This window comes from Dermacentor albipictus, chromosome 1 (assembly GCF_038994185.2).
Source record: "Dermacentor albipictus isolate Rhodes 1998 colony chromosome 1, USDA_Dalb.pri_finalv2, whole genome shotgun sequence".
NCBI lineage: Eukaryota > Metazoa > Arthropoda > Arachnida > Ixodida > Ixodidae > Dermacentor > Dermacentor albipictus.
The window spans coordinates 4,050,526-4,075,111 of record NC_091821.1 but is presented as its reverse complement, the minus strand read 5'-3'; the positions used below and the strand labels follow the sequence as shown (position 1 = coordinate 4,075,111).

At 44.6% G+C, this 24,586-nt stretch overlaps 1 protein-coding gene across 2 annotated transcripts in view; it reads right to left on the bottom strand.

The window, feature by feature from the left end:
• Positions 1–21,750, bottom strand: part of LOC135919115 (nose resistant to fluoxetine protein 6-like) — a 360,507-nt gene extending 338,757 nt beyond the window's left edge. For both annotated transcript variants that reach the window (XM_065452846.1, XM_065452847.1), the window contains exon 1: positions 21,479–21,750. In XM_065452846.1, the coding sequence (XP_065308918.1) occupies positions 21,479–21,740 (262 nt within the window). In that variant the 5' untranslated portion in view covers positions 21,741–21,750. The remainder of the gene's footprint in view (positions 1–21,478) is intronic.
• Positions 21,751–24,586: the final 2,836 nt, after the last annotated feature.

Sequence of the window (24,586 nt, the reverse complement as noted above, 5' to 3'; positions counted from 1 at the left end):
ACTTTACAGTGCTTCTTGACAACCATGTCACATGATCGTAAATTTCTCTGTCTCAGGGAGTTAATACGTAAAGGGGGTAGTATGAGCTGTTGTGCTGAGCTATCGGGTGGTTCTGGCTTGATTGCGTAAGGCTAAGGTGCACTCCTCCATCGTTGCATATCACTTGCACCGCGTCTGGTAGATCCTGCATCAATACGAATCTATATCCTCAAAGTACGCATTCGTTTGTCCTGCCCCCTGTATTTACACTAGCATGCAACTCGCATGCAAAGACTAACTCCGAAGATGTTCATGACTTGGCGGCCGAAAATTGTTTCGCGGAAAGACAGACACCTTTCCAGTGTTCGTGTGATTTGCACAGATCGGTTGACGAGGGTACGATGACAACCATGAATATTCCGCGATCTCGTTTTCATGTTGAGTTACGTCACCTTTTTCCTTAGTCCACATGTACATTAACTGCTCATTCCCTGCGACGCAAATTGTATTGCCAATCCTTCCGTGAGCTTCGTGTGCCCAGAACTAATGTTCGCTCTTACAACGCATAATTTGACATGCAAGTGTGCGCCACTAATGTCTGGTCTTTTCCGCATGCTCGTTATTCACGCTGCACTAAGCTTCACCTATGCATTCGCGGCATTCGTAATCCAGTGCCTGTTCATTTGGTGTTGGTCGTACTCGAGGAAATTGGCGTTCGGGGATTTTCGTAGATAGGAGAGCCCATTTTTCCATGCTTACAGCTCCTTGGAAGGCCTTCGAAGATGCCTGGGGGTTCGTAATTTGCCCAAGTTCTCTGTCTCTTTAATGACTTTCAATAACTGCGACTGAAACTTCGGATCACGTATAACATGCCTCTAAACGCAAATAAGTTCTGCTCTCCGTTGCAAAGATATCGCGCGCATCAACTTCAAGCGCTTCAAGTGCATCAAGAACACTTTTTTTGCGTCCAAATTTTGTCTACTTTGACTGTTGCACATGAAAATTACGATGAGAGGATATGTGTAACTTTACTCCTTCATATTCAGCCTTATTTTCAATTGTTGCGTTATGATTTGCCTTGTATAGGAGCCATACGTTGGATTATCATCCATGTCCTCAAGAAATTTTCTGACTAGCTGATGCTGAAACCTATGATCTCTAAATAAGTATTATCTTTGGACTTTCGTGCCTTCCTACATTTTCGTTGACACATGAGTGTGAGTGCAGCTGCGTTTGTGCTTCCCAACTTTAAGCATTTTTTGAATACCTTAGATTTTCTCCATGGAAACTCCCTGAAAAGAATGTTCGTGACTTTTTTCTCACTGTGCGTGATGAGTTCATGCGCTTATATAGGAAGTAGTTTTTCCGAAAATGACTTTCGAATTCGCGCTCATTCTCTCGATCAAAGCTTGTAAATAATTCTCTTCTTCCCGTAATTAGTTTCTCCTTGTTGTGGGGAGATCTTTGCCACAGCCACTTTCTTCGTAGTAAGTGACCAATGCGCGGGTTTGATAACTTCTACAGCGAACCCCATTCTTGCCCAAGAGCTGGTCGGTAAAGAAAGAAAGAAAAAAAAAAGCCGTCATCATGCTATCCTCCAGCGGACGCCTAGCGCGGCATAAAAAGCTAAATTTATTGAAAGGCACCAATTTACGCAGCTACACACATTTCAAATGCAGCCACTGCAAAGCCGAATGAAATAAATACCGATACAGCGGCATACGGCGTGCTGTAAAATAACTTTGTTGATGTTTACTGCTTCGTTCGTATTAGTTCTTGTACATCAAGGCTACCGGTCTGCCCGACGCAAGCAGCGCGCACCTGGAAAGACGGACGCCTGGCAGCAGTGCGGCGTGCGGCAGTCTTTTAAACCGAATGGTACTTGCCATATTCACCCCGAAATGGTTTGTTAAAGCCGTTTAACTAGAAACCAAATGTAAATAAATCAGTATTTATTTGATTGGCTTTGCCATGTCTACATGCGAAACATGTGACACGATGCGTAGGAACGACATTTAATAAAATTCTTTATGCCAGGCTCAGTGCCGTCTCCCTGAAGGGAAATGTTTGATGTGACAGCTATTTATTAGCCTTTGCATAAGTCTCTCTCATAATTTTGGTTCAGCTGGCACCATAACGTTCGGTGAGGGGGGGGGGAGGGGGGGGCAGTATATTTTTCCAACTACAGCAAAGCTGTTAGGCTCTTGGTGGTCGGAATTTTTTTGTCATCATCATCATCAGCCTGGTTACGCTCACTGCAGGGCAAAGGCCTCTCCCATACATATCCAACAACCCCGGTAATGTACTAATTGTGGCCATGCCGGCCCTGCAAACTTCTTAATCTCATCCGCCCACCTAACCTTCTGCCGCCCCCTGCTACGCTTCCCTTTCCTTGGGATCCAGTCTGTAACCCTTAAGGACCATCGGTTATCGTCCCTCCTCATTACATGTCCTGCCCAAGCCCATTTCTTTTTCTTGATTTCAACTAAGATGTCATTAACTCGCGTTTGTTCCCTCACCCAATCTGCTCTTTTCTTATCCCTTAACGTTCCACCTATCATTCTTCTTTCCATAGCTCGTTGCGTCGTCCTCAATTTGAATAGAACCTTTTTCGTAAGCCTCCAGGTTTCTGCCCCGTAGGTGAGTACTGGTAAGACACAGCTATTATATACTTTTCTCTTGAGGTATAATGGCAACCTGCTGTTCATGATCTGAGAATGCCTGCCAAACGCACCCCAGCCCATTCTTATTCTTCTGAATAATTTTTTTGTGCCCATCCATAAACAAAAACTACCATCATCAGCAATGGCTCATACCCCCCTAAGAATGAAAAACGCAACGGCTCATACTCCCGATAGGCAGATGCTACAAGCAGTCAGCAAAGTGAAGCGAACAGCGCATACATTCATCGAATTCAGCCATAGAACGCACAGAACCGCATACGTTTCAATAAAAAACGAGCTAAAAACAAGGATCTGGACCACCAATAAAGCATTGCACACACCCCTGAGCAGTTGTAGTGGTGGTTTGGTATCGCCTTCGCTGGACATCGACTATTGAAAGGCCGGGAAGGGCCGGGAAGGGCCGGGACACACACGCACACACACACTTTTGTGTGTGCGTGTGCGTGCGTGCGTGTGTGTATTGTGTGTGCGTGTGCGTGCGTGCGTGCGTGAGTGCCTGTGTGTGTGTTGTGTGTGTGTGTGTGTGTGTGTGTGTGTGTGTGTGTGTGTGTGTGTGTGTTTGTGTGTGCGTGCCAAGTTTTTTGTTATGCTGTGGTTTTGCGCAACTTCTACAACCAATGGCACAGTTATATCAAACGCAGCCCGCAATGCTCTCAGGGATAATTTTGCAATCTGGAGAACCAAATCAAGTTCCAAATCTATATCTGCTATGAAAGTCTATTCAGCTAATAGACATGCTGGGGTTAGGGGTATTGCGCATGAAAGCGACGAAATGATAATGAGCGAAGCCGTAGCAGCGGACTTCGGAATACTTTTGGCAACCTGAGGTTCCTTACTGTGTAGCGAGGTCCAAGTTCACGACCGTTTTTCCATTTCGCCCTCATCAAAATGCGACCACCGCAGCCCTGATCGAACCCACGAATTTGAGCTCAGCAGCACAACGCCATAGGGTCCCAGTTGCCTCGACTGTATAATTCTGAGACGTTTGGACGAGTCGCTAAGAAAGTTCAATGCTACTTCTTGATAAGGTTACACACACTTTTAAAAATGCCTTCAAAATTTACGCCAATCACGCCACTGCAAAGTAATTATCCGGCTCGGCGGCCATCATTTGCACAAAAAAAACAAAGCAATATAGTCACAGCTAAACTAATTACATGACTTACACAGGACAACCATTTTTCCCAGTTCTTTTGCCCGTCCATGTTGATAGCGGTGCTGTAAAAGATGTATCTGTAAGAACTCGCTCAATTTCCGATCGTATTCAACAAACTGCATAATTACCTTTTTACATACACACTCTACGGTTCACGTTTATATTGGAAAGTTGAAGAAAATCATCATGCATGTCCAAATCCGCGTTTTTAGATATCAAAATGTACCTTATACCGAAATGATTGGCGCCAAGTTATTCCTTCAATTAACACGATTAAACACGTGGCAACGCCAAACATGGGTCTTGGTGCAATCTCCTTTCCTCCACCACCCGGCCCCCCTCAGCTTGAATTCTACACATTCCACGGTCATCACAAAAAATAGCGGAAGTGCTTCCCGTCAGAACAATGTGCGATAATTGCACATCCGCGCCTTCTTTTTTCTTTCTTCATTGCGAACTAGATTTGCTCGATTGCGCTGTTAGTCGAGCGCACGCGCGCACAGGTCGATTTTTTAATTTTAATTGTTTTTACTAATATTGATACATGCATATTGCGTTTTTCTTGTGGACGACGCACGCCAGCGCTCCGATGAACACGACGAACGCTCTCTGGCTCTCCAACTGTCGGCTGAACTGGCCAGCGCTGCAGTAGCCTTTTGTAAATATACTTTGTAAAGATTCTCCAGTTCGTAATCTTTCATTCGCGTAAGCATATTGTATGTCAGTCAGTGCTCGTCCTGTGTACTTGTTGCAGCTTGCAGCATCGCGTTTGTGATCATTAAGATATGCATATTCTGCAGCTCGCCGTACTGTACCCTTTGTCAGAAGAATCACCGCACCGCGCAATATTTAGCTAACATGTGCAAGCATTTCGGATGTCTCTTAGCATCTCTAAAACTGGTACAGAGAAACATAGAAAGGAAAAAAACAAGCCGAGCCGGTCAGATAAAGGAACAGAGCGCTGGTTCCTTTATCTCTATTCCTTTATCTGGCCGGCTCGGCTTGTTTCTTCCTTTCGATGTTGTGCTGTACCAGTTTTAGAATGCAATACCAACTCGCCCAATCCTCAACCCTAGTGATCTTAGCCTGTCGAGACGTTCTTCTACAACTACAACCATTTACATTGCACCACGAACACCCCGTCACACCATGGATCATTGTTGCGGCGCTCACTGCATGTATTCGACACCTTTCATGGCACTCTTCCCATCAATTAGCATGTACACCAGCACGGAGGCAAAACGCCAAGGTCTGTGGTGTTGTGATTTGTCACAGTGATTTTTTTCCATATAATAATAATAATAATAATAATAATAATAATAATAATAATAATAATAATAATAATAATAATAATAATAATAATAATTTATTCGCATAACTCACATGGTGCTGGAGACCACCGAAAAAAGCTGCTGACATAGCTCGACAAAGCCACAGGCATCCAAAAAATTGCGGCTGCCCAGCTACATGATGTCATATACATCAATTGTGGCAAACTTGCAGAAACTTCTTGGCGATGGGAATATAGATACTGATTTGCGAAACATTTAGGAGGAAGATAAAAGCAGAAAAAAGAAGAAAACAGTGGAAAGACGGTTTACATCACGCCAAAAAAATTTTTAAAAATAACGAAGCTAATGCCGTATCTACAGTCAGTTACAGTGGTAAGAAACAAAGGTATAAGGGGGCATTAAAAAGCGTAATTCCTTGAAAGTTAGGCTCTCTAACGTAAGATTGTTTCGGTGTAATGTATTTAGCAGTCTTGGTAACTTGTTTTGTAATGCTTGTTGGTGGTATGTTGTTTTTTATGTTCGCACTTGCCAAGGTTCATTATTTCTTGTGGGATACACAGCTATGTTTAGTGCCAGGTAAGCCAGTTGCCGTGGAAAGGATGTACCATGTTGTAGTTTTTGCTTATAAGTTTTACAAAATCTATAATGCTAGATCCTAGTGACTGGTAAAATGTTGTATTTGCGGAACTAAGGGGAAGTGTGGGTGTAATTAGAAACACCATCTATAGGTCGTAAAAACGTTTTTGTAATATATGTAAGTTCTGGAGTTGGACTTGTGTCGTTGCTCCCCGTATTATATGACAATAGTGTAACCTATATAGAAAAAAGGGGCGCTATAACTTAAAACTACTCCAATATGTTTTTATTCCAATCTCCTGATGTCAAATTTGCGTAACCGCCGACCCAAGCATCGGGCGGTGACCCGCAGGGTTGTTTAATGAGACCAATTATGCTTTCCTCGTTCATAGGAGGTCACTTTTGTTTGCTTTAAAAACGAATAACATTGCCTACACTGAGCGACTTGTCTTATCTCATTGGCTTATAAGAGGCGAGGAGCACGGCTCAAGCGGAGAGGGATTCGATGGGGCCGAGCCAGTGCACTGAAAATCGTTAACCGGATGAAGAGGGTGGTGCGGCGTCTGCGATTGGTCCACTTTCCCTTACTTAGCTTAGGGTGGCTCATCGAAAATCGAGGCGGCATGCAACGGAAGGTTAAGAATACTGCTAAAAATGATGATCAGCAAAGAAAAGTTGACTGAGCCAGGTCGTAAACGTGCCGAAAGTGCTCTAAAACGCTACGCAGCACGGAAAAAGCATTATTGTACGCAAATAAACAACATGCTCGCTGGCAGGAGCGAGTAGCCGGTGCCTGAGCGATCGGCGGCAGCCATCTTTTATTCCTTTCGCAACGGGACAGCCTGCGGTTATTCAGAGAAAAAGTCAGTTTTTTTCGGCATATTAATGCATCTTTAAGGCGTACACGTCACTTTGACACGGTGAGTTTTCGCGGTTTTGTGACGTCGCGTGACAGGCAGGTGAAGTGGGTGCAGCCCTAAATCTTTTGACCGATAGCCGAGGTCTAATGGCGAAAAGGCGTCGAATCAGAAATAACTGTTTTTCTTTTGTTCTTTGCAGTCATGCATAATCAGTGTGTTCAAATCATATCAGATTGCCAGTTTGCCAGATTGCCAGATTGCCATCACGATTACCTCAGTTTTCGTGACGTCGCGTGACAGACAGGCGAAGTGAGAGTGGCTACAAAAAGTTTGCCAATGGCGGAGGGATGATTGCAGAATTGAAATAGAAAGGTTTGGAATAGCGTTACGTTATAGCGCCCAATGTGTTACAAATAACTCATAATGCTACGTGGAAGGACTCTGTGGGTTCGGAAAATTAGTGCAACTAATTGCGACAGCTTAGCTTACGCAGTGTCAATATGTGTATTCCATAGCATGTTTTGATCAAAAATTATTCCTAATGTTTTAAAGCTTCGTGCGATATCCACTGGAGATCAGTCTATTGATAGAGAATTATCCATTGTAGAAGGGGGTGAAATGCGCCAACAGCCGTCTACTTAGATTTAGTTGCACGTTAAAGAACCCCAGTTGGTCCAAATCATTCCGGAGTGCCCCACTACGGCGTGCCTGATAATCATATCGTGGTTTTCGCACGCAAAATCATATAAGTTAATTATTCATTGCATGGCCCTTGTTTTAGTGCAAAAAAGTCCTGATTTGGTCTTCGAGACGTTTATTAATAAGTAGTTTTCATTAGCCCATCCGTGTAATACTTTTAATAACAGGGTTCCTTTATTAATTAGTTAAGTAGGTGATCCTCCTGTTAGAAAAATGCTGGTATTGTCAGCGTAAACAATTAATTTACAAGATTTATGCATGACCACAATAGCATTTATGCCAACATTAAATGAAAACGGCCCGAGAGTGCTACCCTGAGGTACACCGGACGCAAGCGGCAACGGGTCGGACTTATTTACTACCTACGTTAACGATTTGGGTTTGCTACTGTAGGTAAGATTTGCTACTGTAGGTATGCAGCTTTTCCTCGATAACCGTAATGCTCAAGTTTAGTTATTAGTAAGTCATGATTAAGGCAGTCAAATGCCTTCGTAGAATCTACAAAAATACCGAGAACTTGTTTGCCTTCTTCAAGTTTTGTTAAAGGTGTTGTTTTTGTGTAAGTACTGCATATTCTCTACCAAGACCCTTGCGGTCTCTGAACTGTGAGTGTGACAAAATATTGTGTTTGTTTTCGAAAATTGTAAATCGTTTCGCTATGACTTTTTCTAGACCTTTTGAAAATACGGGAAGTACTGATGGTGGTCTATAATTTCCGAGGTCATTTTTGTCGCCTTTTTTGTAGAGACGAGTTACACGGGCGATTTACATCTGATTGATCAAAGCAGCCTGGTTAAGACATAAACTTAGGATCTAAGTCCAACACCTAGCTAGAACTTGTGTACAGGTTTTGATGCGTTTACCTTGAAAGCCGTCAATGTCTTTAGCGGAACTGTTTCTTAGCTTTAAAAAATTCCGATTACCTTTTTTCAGATACTGCAGTGAGAAAAATTGAATGCTGGTTAAAAGGAAGGCTATAATATGGTTACCACACTTAATGTTACTACCGACCGAAACATAGTGCCTATTAAAAGCATCAGCAAATGCCTTACCTGTAAACCCTGAATTAATGTTAACAAGTTTGTGCATTTGTGGAGGACAACCGTTGTACATTAACATCGAGTTAGGTCTTTTCCATGCTCTATCCATAGATCCAGCGGCTGAAATAAATAAATTCGAAAAGTATTCGAGCCTAGCCTTTTTGACTTCTATATCTAGACTATTTTGGTATGTTTAGTACGCTTTGAGTAAGTATGGATTGTTGTTTTTGATGAAATTATTGAAGAACATATTTTTAATTTAAATTTTTCTATAGCTTAGGAGCCACCCATGGTTCTCGCTTTCTCCTAATTCAGTTTAGAGCCAACATAGGAAAGCTAGCTTCGTAAACCGCCTTTAGTAGTCTAATAAATTCTTCGTAAGCACTATTTGCATCCTTCTGAAATACTGCGTTCCAGGGGTTTCAGCAATATTGTTATAGAATATGGTAATATTGTGTTACGTTATGTCTTGACTGAAGCTAGTGGAGCGTCGGTTCTTAGGTCGCACATTGCGCATGGGACAAAGAAATGGGTTAATGGGTTCCAGTGCCTCTGTTGACGTAAAGTTCCTTTGGCTTATGTTCAAATCTATCGTCCTCTACTGCGTCACGAACTGCATGCCTGCTAAAACCAAGCGGCCACCAAAACATTTTCCCTGGATACCCCGAGAAGTAATTCCGGCAAAGTGCCATGTGAAAAGATTGCGTAGAACAATAAAAGTTAAAGGAGGAGACGATTCCAGGGTGACGAAACTGCCTAATGCCATCGCGGAATTGAAGTTTACAGCCAAGCGAGCAAAATAATATTATTTTAATGTAACGTTACCGAGGTTCTTACTAATAATGCCGGAAGGTTCTGGAGGCACTTTCGCACCAATGATAGAGAAGCGTCGCACTTGCGCCCAAAGGAAGAAACTGCGAAAGCCAACGCATATAACATTTTCTTTCAATCAGTATTTACTACAGATAATAAGATTATTCCCTCCATTATAACCAGACAGGGTGTGAGCATTGGTAAATTAGACATTACGGACGCAGGCATACCAAACTCCTGCCTAATCTTGACCCTAAACAAGGCAGCGGTCCTGACAATTTCTGAAAATATATGGGCAATGGTGCAGTTGATACCTTGGCATAATTTTTTGTAAATCACTCACGACTTCACAACTACCGAACTACTGGAAAATCGCAAAGATAATACCTGTACATAAATCAGGCGACACAACAGAAATGTCAAATTTTAGACCCATTTCATTGTCAAGAGGTACGCTTGCTCCTAATGCTTTTTTTTATTTATTTACATACACTGCAGCCCAATATAGGGCTGTAGCTGGAGTGGGAGCATTATACATTACTATGCATTACATATTAAAACTGCGCACATACACAAAAAAAGATGAATGATCAAAAAGACGCACTTTGCATGTTAGCGAAGTGCTTACCAGTGATAGCTATCAAATTTTTAGTGATAGTGAACGAATGTTTCCGGGTAGAGAGTTCCATAGCTCTATCGTACGTGGAAAAAACTATACTTAAATGTGTTAGTACGAGCATAAATAGGTGTCATGTTCATGGCGTGGGAGCTACGGGTACAACTTGGGTTAGTAAATGTAATATAGTTGAAGCGGTCTGCGCTGGACGCATGATAGAAGACGAAGAAATGGGCTATTGGAGAAGTGAGAAGGAAGAAGTTGGAATAAAATGGCGGACGACACCCGTCTCACTTACATTATGTCATTCCTGCTGCCGTTCTAGTTAGGAACGCTACATTTTGGCGCAGCCAACAGTTTTCGAAGACCAGCCATGCGGGTGACGTTTTTCGTTGACCAGGTGTCATCGGAGTCTGTTGTGTTCAGCCGATACCAAGTGCACGGTGAGCCAGCGACGGACCTTCCTCTCGAACGTAGTTCTACAGCGCTGATCAACGTGGTGCTGCAACAAGCTGCAATCAGCCGTCAAGCACTCGTGCAAACAGGATCGGTGACAGTGAATCTATAACTGCAGACAATGAGCGAACTCGTTCTGGAACCCATACGACGTGACACCCTCAAAGAGGAAACGCCTGCCGGGAAGGTGAGCCTAGACTTGAGTGTTATGGAACTGCAAAGGAACATTATACAACAGATCGAAATAATGAGAACTTTCGTCCAAGCGCCTAGTCGAGAGCAATCATCACGAAGCATTGTTGTACCAGATGTTTTTGAAGGAAACTCGCAAAGTGCATTCTACTGGCTGCGGTTTTTCGAGTGCGCCTGTGACAAGAATATGTGGCATTCCGACGACACAAAGATTTGGAATAGCCACCGCTATTTGGGTGGTATAGCCAGAAAATGGTATGTCGTGCAACTCATGGATCATGGAACAACATGTTGGGAACTGTGGAAAAGCAACGTTTTAGCTGCTTTCGAAAGCAACGCAGTAGAAAGATGGGATGCGGCACTACGGTTCCGTTATACAGGCGGCTCTCTGGTTGAGTACTGTCTTGAGAAGCTTCGCCTATTGTATTCTGCAGAACCGAAGCTGTCTTCTGCTGTTGTAGCTTTGGTAACTCAAGGGTTGTGTATCGAGATCCGTAGTCATTTCTAGCTCAAAGGTCCAAGAACGTTTGATGACTTTCTGAACTTTCTACAGACCTCAGTGCCAAGAATTACATCGAGAAGACAGCCAGATGGCAGAACACAGCAACTTGATTCTCGTAAGCTGAGTGAGCATCTAGAGTCGTTGCCGTCAACTGAATGTGAACACAGCTTCATAAACAAATCCCTGGGAAGCGTAAATCATGACTGTCAGGATGGTGAAGAACCAATTACCGCAGTTCACGGCAGCCTACTTCCACATAATTTGTCTACCATACATCACAAGCCCCAGAAAAAGAGCTTCAATGAGACAGTGTATTTGTTGTCGTCAAGCTTATTGTACGCCCCCTTAAGGTAGATGGCATTGAAGTGAAGGCTCTCGTTGACAGTGGAGCTTCGGCATCAATTATCAACAAGACTCGAATGGATGCCAGTCGTCTGCACGCTGGTAGAACATGGCGTGTCCAAGCCTACGATGGGTCAGTGACCATGCATAGTGAATGGGTAACCCTGGCTATGGAATTTCCAGGAAATGCTATTACCAGTGATGTATTGGCAATTCCCAATGTCACCTACGGTTTTCTTTTGTCCCTTCCAGACATGAAAAAACTTAAGATAAACCTCTATTGGGATGACAAGGTAATGGCTGAAGACATGATATGAACCGAAGATCCTGGTGAAGAACCTCGTGTACCAAGGCTAATTTTTCACCAGGAAGACATCAAGACTAAGTACCCAGAGCTTACATGTATGGGAAGCTACCCTCCAGTAATGAAATCACATGTCGTTCCTTTCGAGCTCGCAGATAAAAGAGTGGTTCGTAGAACCCCCTATAATATGTCCAGAGATAAAAAAGTGTGGCTGAAAAAGCAGCTGCAAAAAAATGTTAGACGCAAGTATCATCCGGCCTTCTGTATCCCCATTTGCTTCTTCTATAACTATTGCACCTCAAGAAGACGGGACATTTCGCCTCTGCACAGACTACCGGGCTCTCAATCGTCAAACTGAATTGATACCTTATCCAATGCCGAGAATCGACGACATCATTGACGAAACTGGTGGTTGCCATTGTTTTTCACGAATAGACCTCTGCAAGGGCTTTTGACAGATTCCATTAAGTAAAGAAACGAAGAAGTACACCGCATTTATAACCACATTTCACTTGTTTGAGTACAACCACCTGCCATTTGGTTGGAAAAACTCACCTGCGTGGTTTCAGAAGTATATGACGGACATTCTGAAACCTTACCTGGGCATATTTTGCAATGTGTACATCGACGACATCGTCATCTGCTCAAAGACAAAGGAAGAACACCGTAGTCATCTTTCAAAAGTTCTTCATGCCCTCAGCCTTGCCCAACTCAAAGTCAACTTCAAGAAAAGTGCGTTCTTTCAAGATGCCATAGTATTTCTTGGCAGGGTGTTTGATGGACACACTAAAAGCACTAAGCAAGAATTGGTAGAGAGAATATCTAAGCTGGTAAAGCCTTATAGTGTGCACACCCTGCGCGTTTTTCTTGGCCTTGCAGGACACTTCCGGGCGTTTATCAAAGACTATGCACTGAGAACAAGGTGACTCACACGTTTAACTCAGAAAGACGTGCCTTTTCAATTGGACGAGAAGTGCGAAGCCGTCTATTGTGAGCTTGTAAAACTAATATCGTCGGACCCCATCTTGCGAATACCGGATTTTTCTCTGCCTTTAGTGCTCAACACGGACGCATCACATTATGCTACCGGTGCAGTTCTATACCAGAAGCCCTCCAAACAAGCTGATCAAACCAAACACTACGTTGTGGAGTACTACAGCTATACTATGAAACCCGTCGAAATCAATTACCCTACCACAGAAAAGGAAGTTCTGGTCTTCTTAAAAGCTGTGCAGTACTTTTTTACTTACCTGGAAGGTGCCAAATTCATACTTTTCACTGACAATCAAGCACTGACTCAACTTCTGAGCATGGCCCAGCCAAGAGGCCGCATTGCTAGATGGGTGAACCATCTCCAACAATTTGATTTCGTAATTTCGCACTGTCATGCCCCACTCCTCACTGACGCTGACGCACTATCAAGATTACTTGTACAGGAATCAAACAAGAATCCAGAGACAATCAATCATAGTAAGCTATGGGAAGGTACAGAAGAGCTCCAGTTTATCAAAGGAAGGTATCACGTACCACCAACTATGATTCCAAGGATTCTTCATCTCTACCACGACACCCCGGGATCGGGTGGACATGATGGCTTCTGGCGCACTTATAAGAAATTGCTCATGAGATTCACATAGCCGGGCACGAAAAACGACATGAGCCATTACATCCGCACATGCCACCTCTGCCAGGTGAACAAAGTTAAATTCAAGCAATCGACAGAGGTTATGACAAACCCTTAATTTTCAAGCGTTCCGTTCGAAGTAATTCATTTGGACTTCGCGGAGCTCAAAAAGAAGGGGAAAGGAGTCAAGCGAACGCAAGCTTTCTTGCTCTCCATAGATGAGTGCACAAGGACGATTGCGGCTAAAGCTGGCAAAGAAGACGCAAACAGCGCAATAGATCTCCTCAAAGCTGAATGTTTTAAACACACAAAGACGATCGTCTGTGACAACGGGCCGGCTTTCCGGAGTGCCAAATTATCAATGTGGGCACAGGAGCACGGCGTAATGATAAAGTATTCCTTTCTATACCACCCGGCAGTAAACGGCCTAGCTGAACGTGCCAAACGAGACATCAAACACTATCTGAAGATGTATCCAGACTTTGCCGGTGGCTGGAAGTGCTGTCTCGAGGCAGCTGTGAAACACCACAACAGATCATACACCACGGGTTTAGGCTGCAGCCCTCATTTTGTAACTTCGGGTACAGCGCCCATACTTCCTGCAGATCGTGAGCTAGGTCTCCTAGAGAACCTTGAAGTCGCGGAAGTAAGGAAAACTGTCAAGGAACACGAGGTCTGCAAGCGCCCCCTGAAGCGAAACTTTGATAAAAGGCTCAGTAGCGAGATACCGGACATACAGCCTGGAGACTATGTCCTTGTAAGGAAAGGAGCTGTGCCTTCAAATTTAAAATTTTGCGGACCATTTCAAGTTATTAAGACTGCATGCCAGCATGAAATATTGAAGAATGTCTGGTACGCTGGAGCGTCGTGCCAAACGGAGTTCGCCGCTAATGGTAACATATTCAAGTATTACCCCCGGAGGTGTGATTAAAAGAAATCTGGAAGAGTGAAGCGGTCTGCGCTGGACGCATGAAAGAAGACAAAGAAATGGGCTAGGGGAGAAGTGAGAAGGAAGAAGGTGGAATAAAATGGCGGACGACACCCGTCTCACCTAGATTATGTGATTTCTGTTGCCGTTCTAGTTAGGAACGCTACAATAGTTACAATCAGAAGACCAGAATTGGAGTTATTAATTGCATGCAAAAGTTTTAAGGCTTCAATGCGATAAATTGAAAGTAATGGCTCAGTGTTCAAAAATGGTTCAGCCAGCGTTAGTGAGAAGCTGCGGCTATAACTTTGGCAAATGAAACAAATAGATTTTATTTGAACGTTATTGAGCGAGCTTATTTAACACTGTTTGTAGGAGAACCGATGCATATTATAGAACAGGTCGAATTGACCAATAGGACCCTCGATCAGAGAACCACACTTGCCCTACACACCTGTGCGCTGCGATTTATTTAAGAGAATCATTCTCACATTTATGCTGCATGCGCTTGATAATATAGTCATCTCAAATAGGATATCAGCGTCAAGGAACAAGCGCAGCGAGATTGTACAGCACGGCATACCTAATCCTTCCTCTAGCTGTCGTGGAGGCAATTGAATTCAGAGTGAATTGAATTGAATTCAGACGCTTAATTTAGACAAGCACATGTTCCAGCGAGTAAAAAGAACGGAAAAACCGACAAGACAAGCAAAAAGGGTGCTGAGAAACGGGACGCACTAGCTTTCCAGTCGTCTTTCTTCTCTTTCTTCCGTGTTTTCTTACTCGCTGGAAGATGTCTTCAATACAGAGTGAAATGTCACCACGCATAACGCGAGTGCGGAGCCGTATGCCGTACACAAGACAAGCTCGTGATCATACCAAGCATGCATCGCATCAGGTAAAGATCTTGGTCCCGTCCATGTGCTTTTTTCCGCTGGACATTAGCTATCGCAACTGGCAACGCGTAGCTGTGCTGTTAAAACAGACAGGCGCTGACGTGCAAATAAAATCATCATTATTTGGACGCCGTGCGCCAAGATGTGTGCAGAGTACCACATTCCATGATTTGAACGAATTCTGGGTCTTGCTTGCCTAAACCACTATTTGATTATGAGGCACGCCGTAGCGGGGGTCTGCGGATTGCTTTTGACCACCTCGGGATCTTCAGCGCGCCCCCAGTGCACGGGACCCACATGCGTTGTGGCATTTTGCCCCCATGTAAATGCGGCCGCCACGGCCGGGATTTGATCCGGTAACCTCGCGCTTAGCAGTGCAACAACATAGGCGCTAAGCCATCGCGGCAGGTATTCCATGCACTGCGTGCTCTATTGGCCAGACTGGCATGTTTTTCACTGTGCGATACGGGAGGTTTCCCGGCGGCTCATTGCGATGAATATGGGCGTGGAGTAGCGTTTAAGAGTGTACCTGCTCGGTCAACAAGAGTATTGACGATAGCAGGCGTATTGCCATCGAGCCATGTACTCAAGACAACGGAGCAGTAACGCATCAGCGAGCTTCAATCGTGCTGCTTGACACGAAAGTGCTGTTCTTGGAAACATTGGGCGTGCGCGCACATATCTTTGTCTTTTGTTGCGAAAGCAATACTGCTCGAGGTTTCCGCTCTTGGCCATCGTCCCGGAGAATCCACCATTGACCTTTATCGTGACCTATGTGTGACGTCATAGCAGCTGTGGAAAAGTGGGGCCCCAACTCGGCTCGTCGCGATCGTCCCAGCGAATCCTCCATACTGCAGCTGCGCGCCGCTGCCGCGAGGGGCGCTCGCTGTGCGTGACGTCATGCCAGCTGTGCAAAAGCGGCCCCCCCAACTCGGTTCGTCGCAGTCCTCCAAGCCAATCCTCCACGGTATGTCGTATGATGTGTATAAGGTGAAGCTGCAACGATGTGCTGCAGCTAAGAAGCGGTGGCGTGCGGAAGAAATGGATCAAGAGCGGGAACAACGTTTAGCTAAACGGCGTGCATATATTGCAGCCAGGCGAATGCGTTCAACATCTCTTGATCTGGGTGCATCTACAAGTATCATGCATGCTCTCAATGCTGACGCGACTTTGGCGACACCTGGTCGTTCGACAGCAAGCCTTATGGATGCTTTAAATGGCGACGAGACTGCATCTACACGTTCGATGAGCAGTATGGAACTCTACAACCTGAACAGAAGATTGCTTTCGCAATCCACTAGGCTTAGCCAAGCTAAGCCTCTGCCAATTTTTATTTGTACTATCATGCTTCCTTTCTTTTCTCAGTCCTTTCAATGGAATGCTTTTCGTGTTTTTGGACGTATAAACGTCCCTTTGACATGAAACATTACAGTCGTAATTTCCGCTCGTCATCCTGTCTTCTTGCTTTACGTATGCTCGTTAACGTTCGCGATGCCACCAAAACGTGACACACCAAATTGCCAAATGAGTCATGATGCAATGCAAGTAAACTAAATTCAATACGAGAGAAAATGCGCTTCGTTATTAGGAGGTAGAATTACCATTTATTAATGTTGTGATAGCAGACTCGCCAAACGCGCTGTTCGTTTACAAAAATCTAAAGGAGCTACGAAAAGGAAGCAAAGAACAGCACACAGTAATGTTCCAGAAGGTATCTGGCCACAGCAATAACACTGCATGTTGCACCTGATCAGGTAGCACACAAAGAGCACGAGAACAGGCTAACAGCGGGACTTTATCTATCACAAGGTGAAGTGCTTCGTCTTTCAAGAGGTTTCACCCTATAATAGAGACTCGTGGGCTCATAAAAATTTTCCTCTCAAGTAAATATATAGTGGCTCCTGTCAAAAATTTATCATCCCATCTCATGCACATTGCATACGAGTAGATCTTTAGAAGTGCTAGTCTATCGTTTTTGGCGTGCTACCGCGTTCAGAAAACAATTTCTGCAGCACATTTGCCACCCTGACAGTAGGCAGTCTAATTGGAGTTAAAGAGATGAAATTTTGCGGTACATACTCCTTCTACTAGAATCATAGCAACATTTTACTGAAATACACTCTTTATGTGGCGTAATGGAAGTCCACTGGGGGCTCTAGAACCTCAAGAACATCCTACGTCCACGGCCAACAGGCACATCGCTGAAGGCGAGTGTTGGAAGGAAGCCAAGTGTTGACAGTCACAAACGCAAAGCATTCTTTGCCTCTTCCTCGCACACGTTGCAGCCGGTTTGTCAGTCGGTATATTTCGTCTTGTACATAGCAGGCTACGCTGTGCTATGCTAGCTATGCACGTAGTTTGTTCACAGAAATGTATCATTTCGCGTGTATGGTAGTGAACTGGTCTTTGATCTGCATGGTGTTCCAGAGTATAACTTCTGCATATCTCGGAACTATACCGTATGGAGTTAACGTTATCTCAAATCAAATATAATTTGTGCGCCTCGTGCTTGCAGTACGTGATGCACTGAGTTTCTGTCATGAAAACAGGCTGTGCGGCGCGGAAGGTACGCAATAAATGCGGTCTGGCAAACGTACCACTCCACTCGTCATTTGAGGCTGTCGGTCAGATCTTCAATGCCTTTAATGTGCTTCATATTTGTGGCTATAACATATGAAGTCGTCGTAACGCCAAATCGCATAGCGCAGTCCTATTTCTGGCTGTCACGTGGATCACACTCTTTTGGATCGAGAATGCAGGTAGTTCGATATGTTGTTGTAGCATCTCAATAGAAAACGAAGCATAGTAACCTGTCTCGCCCCACCTGGGACATGTGCAGTTAAAAAGGTATATCCATAGGTGGGGTTCGAGCCAGTGCCCTGCAGGACCCAAGGCCACAGACACATATAAGGCGCGAGAGGCTCCACTCTGACTCCCCTATGTAAGTCAGTGCTCTGAGGGGCGCCTGCGTCACTCCGAATTGCAACAATTTGCTTATCAAAGCGAGAGCGCACCAGTTTTCTGCATCTGATCGTCGTGGCAGCTAGCTCTTTGAGACTATATGCGACTTCCACCGCCTCTGCGATCAGCCCAGGTCGTAACGGAGAAGGCTGTAACGTTTCTTCTCTTGGAGTGCCACAATTAAGCCGTCGTTTCAATGTTGCCGTCGCATTATCGCCAAAGTTGTCGTCATGGTGTTACCTTGCTGCTGTCGGCAAATACATGTTCGCGTCGGACACGCGGTTATTCCAATTACTCAAACATGCGGGGCCCTTAGTAACCCTTTCAAAACCCCAAACGATGATGAGATGTGAGCTGCCTACCTGAAGAATGCTTTACATAACGCTGATTTTTCAAAGCGCGTAGGGTTTGCGTGCCTTCAGTTACACTTTTCATCAGTTATTGTAAGCTGACTCCATGTTTGACTGTATTTGATTTAGCTTGCAATTGAATTTAAGGGGTTTACAGGCCGAAACCACGATTTGGTTATGAGGCACGCCATAATGGGAGACTCCGGATTATTTTGACCACCTGGGAATCTTGCGCGTGCCCTCAATGCACGGAGCATAGGTGTTTTTTTGCATTACTGCCCCATCGAAATGTCGTGGCCGGAATTTCATCACGCGACCTCGTGCATAGCAGCGCGACATCGTAGCCGCTAAGCTAGGGTTTGATCTCGCTTTCTGTACCTGCCTTGACGTAGTCTTATTTTATTTTATTGATTTATTCGATACTACAGACCTAGATCAGGTCCAAGCAGGGTGGTTACACACAGCAATAATATAATGCGTTATTCAATCAAGTAGTAGTGCAATGAATAAATCAATTGAAACAGGCAACAACGAGTTATTCCAGTCTGTTATAGTTCGGGAAAAAAAAGAATACCTGAATACATCCGTCCGTGCAAAATAAGGTGTTAGTGAACTTGGATGATGGTGTCGAGTAAGCCTAGACGTTGCACTAGACAGATACGATGCAGGATTAATTGGTAAGTCTCCATTAAAAAGCATGGAAAGAAATCGAATTCTTAAGTGTTGTCTTCGCTGCTCAAGGAGTGCGATGCCATTATCACGCATTATTTGTGAGGGGGAATCATATCGAGAGAATTTTGAATATATGAATCGTACGGCTTTTTTCTGTACCCTTTCGAGACATTTAATATTTTGTTTAGTAAACGGGTCCCAAACAACACATGCATATTCAAGTTTCGGTCTAATTAATGAATGGTAAGCAAGCAGTTTTACGTTAGGTGGGGAATTTCTGTTTATGTCGCAAAAAATATAATTTACGCAATGCTGAAGAACAGATATTATCAGTCGCAAAAAATATAACTTACGCAATGCTTAAGAACAGATAATATCAATGTGTAAATTCCATGATACGTTGTTAGTAATTGTGACTACCAAATACTTATATTTTGTTTCTTCCTGCAAAGGCAACGAACCTAACGTGTAAATAAAGGTTAGTGGAGCTTTCTGACGAGTGAAGCGAAGAAAAACCGTCTTTTCAGCGTTAAGCCGTATTCCCCATGTTTTGCACCAATCAATAATGCTAGCTAGAGAAGTCTTTAAATCCATTTGATCATTGGTTGAAGTGATTTCTCTAAAAAGCACACAGTCGTCCGCAAACAACCTAATTTGCACACTGGAATGGATTGAAGTAGTAATATCATCTACATAAAGTAAAAAGAGTAATGGCCCTAGGACACTTCATTGCGGAACTCCCGAGGTGACCGGAAGACAGCCAGACTGTTGCATATTGATTTCCTCGAACTGGCGACGATTTGTTAGATAGTTTGTTATCCATGCGATCAATATTTCAGGGAGCTCAAGACATCTTACTTGATTCCATGTTTGCGACCTTATTAGTGAGATTCACTGCGCAAAACTGGTATTTATCAATGTACCTACCTATGTAATCGTTTTCACTAACCTCCGCCAACTTCGCTCACTCAGTCAATGGTCCAATAATGGGTGGAGCACTGGGTTGTCGCGCTAAGTTAACGGGGATCGAAACCAGGCGTCAGACAAACTTGTGGGCGCGTGTCCCAGTATGTGTGCCGCTCTTCAGTCAACCTCTTTCACGCCAGCGTGGGTCGTGCGTGTCACTGGGTGCGTTCGACTGGGTATGGGCCACTCTTCTATGACAAAGAAAATAATCCTTTACAATTTATCCGGTGCTGGGCGGAATTTTACCCGGGCCATTTAAGTTCACACAATCTCGTATAAATTCACGCACGCACCATGCTCGGACTTGGCAGCTGCGGCGGTGCCAGAGGGCGCAGCGTGCCCGAAAGGAAGCCAATCGCGAGGCAATATGAATACCTGGCGGCATACATAAATGAAGGAAGAACCTACTCAAACTAGCCAAAATTATCTGAGGATAAAGCAGCATCGGAATGCGACAATAATAAACAATACATCTCTTTGTGGCTACAGTAACTAGGTGGGACGAGCAATTAGGAGAACAGCAAGGGTAACCGAGCTAGCGTTCTCAAATGCCACTCTGTGCTTAAAATGAGATATTGCAAGGGTTGGAAGTTAGCTAAAGGTCGGTGGGCAGTAGATGTAAAGGAGTGCAACCCGAAACACGGACGAAGAAAGAGGGCGGGACCAGTGCTGTACTGTCAACAAGATTTATTTGATTATGGACGCCTGCATACACGCACCTTTACTCATGTGCAAAGACACCCATTGAAATCGGCACGTGCGTAAAGACAAGAATCTAGAAACTGCATTCCAGTCCAGCGTAGAACCACCGATGTGTCATTGAGACACATTTCTCCTTTGTTGATGATATAAAATGCGTCTACAAGCTCTCGAGATGTATTATCGCATTTTGCACTCGTTTAATCTTGGTTTACAGGCGACGCGTGCTTCCTTCGAGCAGGCTTAGAAGTGATCAGCAAGATGACTGCGTTTTTTGTTGTGCTCTTTGACGCGAACCCAATGCGTGGTACACGGGTTTTTTTTTTTTTCGCCCCCATTAAAATGCGACCGCAGCAGCCGAAATGTGATCCCGCGCTTAGCAACGCAATGTCAAAGCCACTAAGCAATAACGGCGGGTAACCTGCTTCTTCACTTACAATGTTAAACAAACATGTCGAAAAATACAGCAATGACTTAGGAAATACTGGGACTTAGGAAATACCCATGTAGAAATTCCTCTTTCAAAATTTGTATGCTAGTTTCTCGCCATTCCTCCATGAGTGCCTAAGGAAAAAGAATGAAATTTTTCGAGTCCTCGATCTGGAAATAGAATGACTACACTGAAGGAGAAAACGGCTGTATTCACAGCACGCCTTAGAGACTGTTGACCAAAAATGCCAAGTTTTTCACGAAACTTTTCGGTGCCGTGGCTGAGCCTGTAGCATAGATGCCAAATTTATTTTAAATTTGGTATCTTTACTTTTGATGGAGCAACATTTCAGATCTCGTCACCTGTCAACATATTGCGGCGCTTTAACGTCGTATAGCAGGCACTATATTACACTGAATGCACGTGCATTTCAATACTCACGTCTGACGATATCGGTGTTGAGCTCCTGCAGGCCCCTGAGAACGCTGGTCAGGCTGATAAAGCACTCGCTGGAGAGCTCCGCCTCGTGGATCAATGGAAGCGCCTCTCGATAGGACATGCTGATCAGCTTCTGGACCAGCGACTTTGCATTGGCCTCAATCGCCTTCCACTTGGCCACTACATCAGTGCCAGGTCCGGCAGATGCGCTGGTCGACGCATGTATCGCGAATACAGCGCACAGGAGCCCACTCGGCAACCACATGGCAGCTGCTCTTGGCGGCGAATGCGTTGCAGTGCGCGGGACCACTTTCGAGAAACGCGGTGCCCTCGAAGGACTTACTCCCCTCTCCAATCATCCCGGCCAAGGCTGCGATGACGGCCTCGACGTGATTTCTAGCGCGCCAGTGGTGCGTGTCACATCGTGGTCAGCACGCGGTGCCCGTGCTTGGCCGTGATTTCTTCCGCAGGAGGATTCGTTTGTTTTATGACCGCATTCCTGTATTGTCCCTCGCGCACGGAGTTTCTCATTTTCAACTAGGCGTGTCCTCGCAGAGTGAGACCGGGCATATAATGGCCCCCTTTCGTTATTAATGCATTCCCAAATAAGGACATCAGTTTTATTTACCGTCGATACACTTCCTTGATACCCGACTTGGATTCCGCGAAAAACTACAGTATTGCACCGTGTGAAGCTCAATCACATTAGAAAAGGAACATCATTCTTTCACGTGCAGTGCAGAGCATCCGGAGGCAAATGTGAAGTCGCCGTTTATTTGTAAGCCCCATTGTTCAGTGGGGTACGGCAATGTTAGTAAACAAGCGACGTTTAAAGCTGCGTTTTCCATTTATAAAACCGGCCGTGATAGCGTAGTGACTTTGGCATTGCGCTGCTAAGCCCGAGGGCCCGCGATCCAATGGTGCGGCGGCCGGATTCGGATGAGCGCGAAACGCGAGAAAGCCAGCGCACCGTGCGTTGGGTGCGCGTTAAAATGTGGTGAAAATTCGCAGTCCACCAGGTAGCACAAGAGGAATACACTTGGCTTTTTTAGCCGTTTATCTGAGACAATAAAAACGTCCAAAAGCAGATACGGAATAGTATATTTGAAACTCTGAAAGAAAAGAGAAGCTAATACTCGACAACATGTATATATATTCTGCTGTCCGGCTGGCATCCATTTTAATGATGGTCTAAACGTGGCTTTAAAAACGTCGCAAAAGAACCCTGTTTACAGAAGGAATTTCGAAATACCTAATGAATTTCACTGAAACCGCTCTCAATATCTGTTTTAGGACGTTTACAAACCACCGTAAAAAATCCAGTTGAGTGTCTTCGTCATGTTTTTTCAGCTTAGATTTTTTTGTAGTGACGACAGAAAATAGGTCATGGCTTCGATGACGACAGAAATAGTCACGGCTTCGATCAGCCAGCTGGGAGATCAAAATTACAAGAAATGACGGCTGCTAAGGAGCAAACGTACCCGACAGTTTCCACTCGTCTTACTCTAGGGTGGTTCGATGGGCCAGTAGTGTTTTCGAAGTAATTATTTTGTTTGACGGCTGGTCAACGTACGTACCAGAGCTAAACAGACCGTGATAATGATCCCGATAATGACCGAAGCCACCGTCGCCGATAGACGCTCACTCCGTCACGTCAGAAACACGAGAAAAAGGCCTGCACTCTCGCTATCGGAATATGCCTACACAAGAGCGTCACAAATCGCATTTTACCCTCCATCGTTGCTGAGTGTCTATGGTGTGGGGCTGCTGAGCATGAGGTCGCGGGATCGAATCCCGGCCACGGCGGCTGCATTTCGATGGGGGCGAAGTGCGAAAACACCCGTGTGCTTCGATTTAGGTGCACGTTAAAGAACCCCAGGTAGTCGAAATTTCCGGAGTCCTCCACTACGGCGCGCCTCATAATCAGAAAGTGGTTTTGGCGCGTAAAACCCCATATTTAATTTTTTTTAATTCACATTTTCGCTGCGCTCATGGGCGGACACTTTTCTTACCATTGCAACAGCACGTGCGAAAGGAAGCTGTTGCACCATACGAAGTAGATGGCCAAAGGGACATTAATGAAACATGATTTTATTTTCGAAATTACAGCGCTTACGTTACCGCAGTATAATAAATATTATATCGTCGACAATGTAAAAAAAGAATAAGCCGTCCTCGAACGCGGCAGAAAGGAAATGTTGAACAATGTAAAAAGGCTAAAAAAATGTGGTGTAATAGAAGAAACTCATTCATATAAGATATGGTAAGCCACACCGAAGAAAAATAAATACCATTAATTTTTAACAGCATGCCTGCAATATCTCTCAATAACAGAACAATCACCGGCAATCCTCTCCTGTGAAACTGGTTCGTCAACGAAGCTGTAGATATGTCGCCTAATGTAGGGCAACGTGTCAAGCAGCGATTGCATGATGTGCGCCCAGAACGCAAATTATTCTTCAAAGTGATATATGACACAAACATTCGTCTTAATGCAGTTTAGAAAACCTTCATTTTATTTGATATTTTCAAATGACTGCTATGGCTGATGTATTCCGTTCTTGTCTGAGAAATGTTTTTTGCCAAAGTTAAATCGATGCATGACCCGTATGTGGCAGTTCGTTGACTCGGATCGTTGAAGTAACCGAGGCGAAACTCTTCCAATAAGTGGGTGAACCACTGCTTTCTTTGCAGTTTTGAGATATTTACGTGAAAGTCTCGGACAATGTACACCGGCGAGGGATTGGTGACAACGTACGTTGATCTACGCGGAAGTGCGCGCTCGTCATGAATCATGTGGCCAGACGGCTTTTTCTGTGCGTTTCTTATTAAAACGAATGCTGTTCTGTATGTTCACGCCTTTACCTTAAGGTTGCACGAGCCATTGCTCCTGGCCCTGCACGGCTACCGGGATCGACCCACCTGGATTTTCTGTCGACGTTACAGACGCGGAAAAGAAGACGCGATAGCATTCAAAGATTCCTGACTGCTTCTCACGCTTTCGGGCAACCACAGCTTCTGTAACCGTAATGTTTACCGGGAAACGATGGCGGTCAACGCAATGCACGAGGGGGGGGGGGGGGGGGGGCATGATTTCTGGCCGAAACGGGG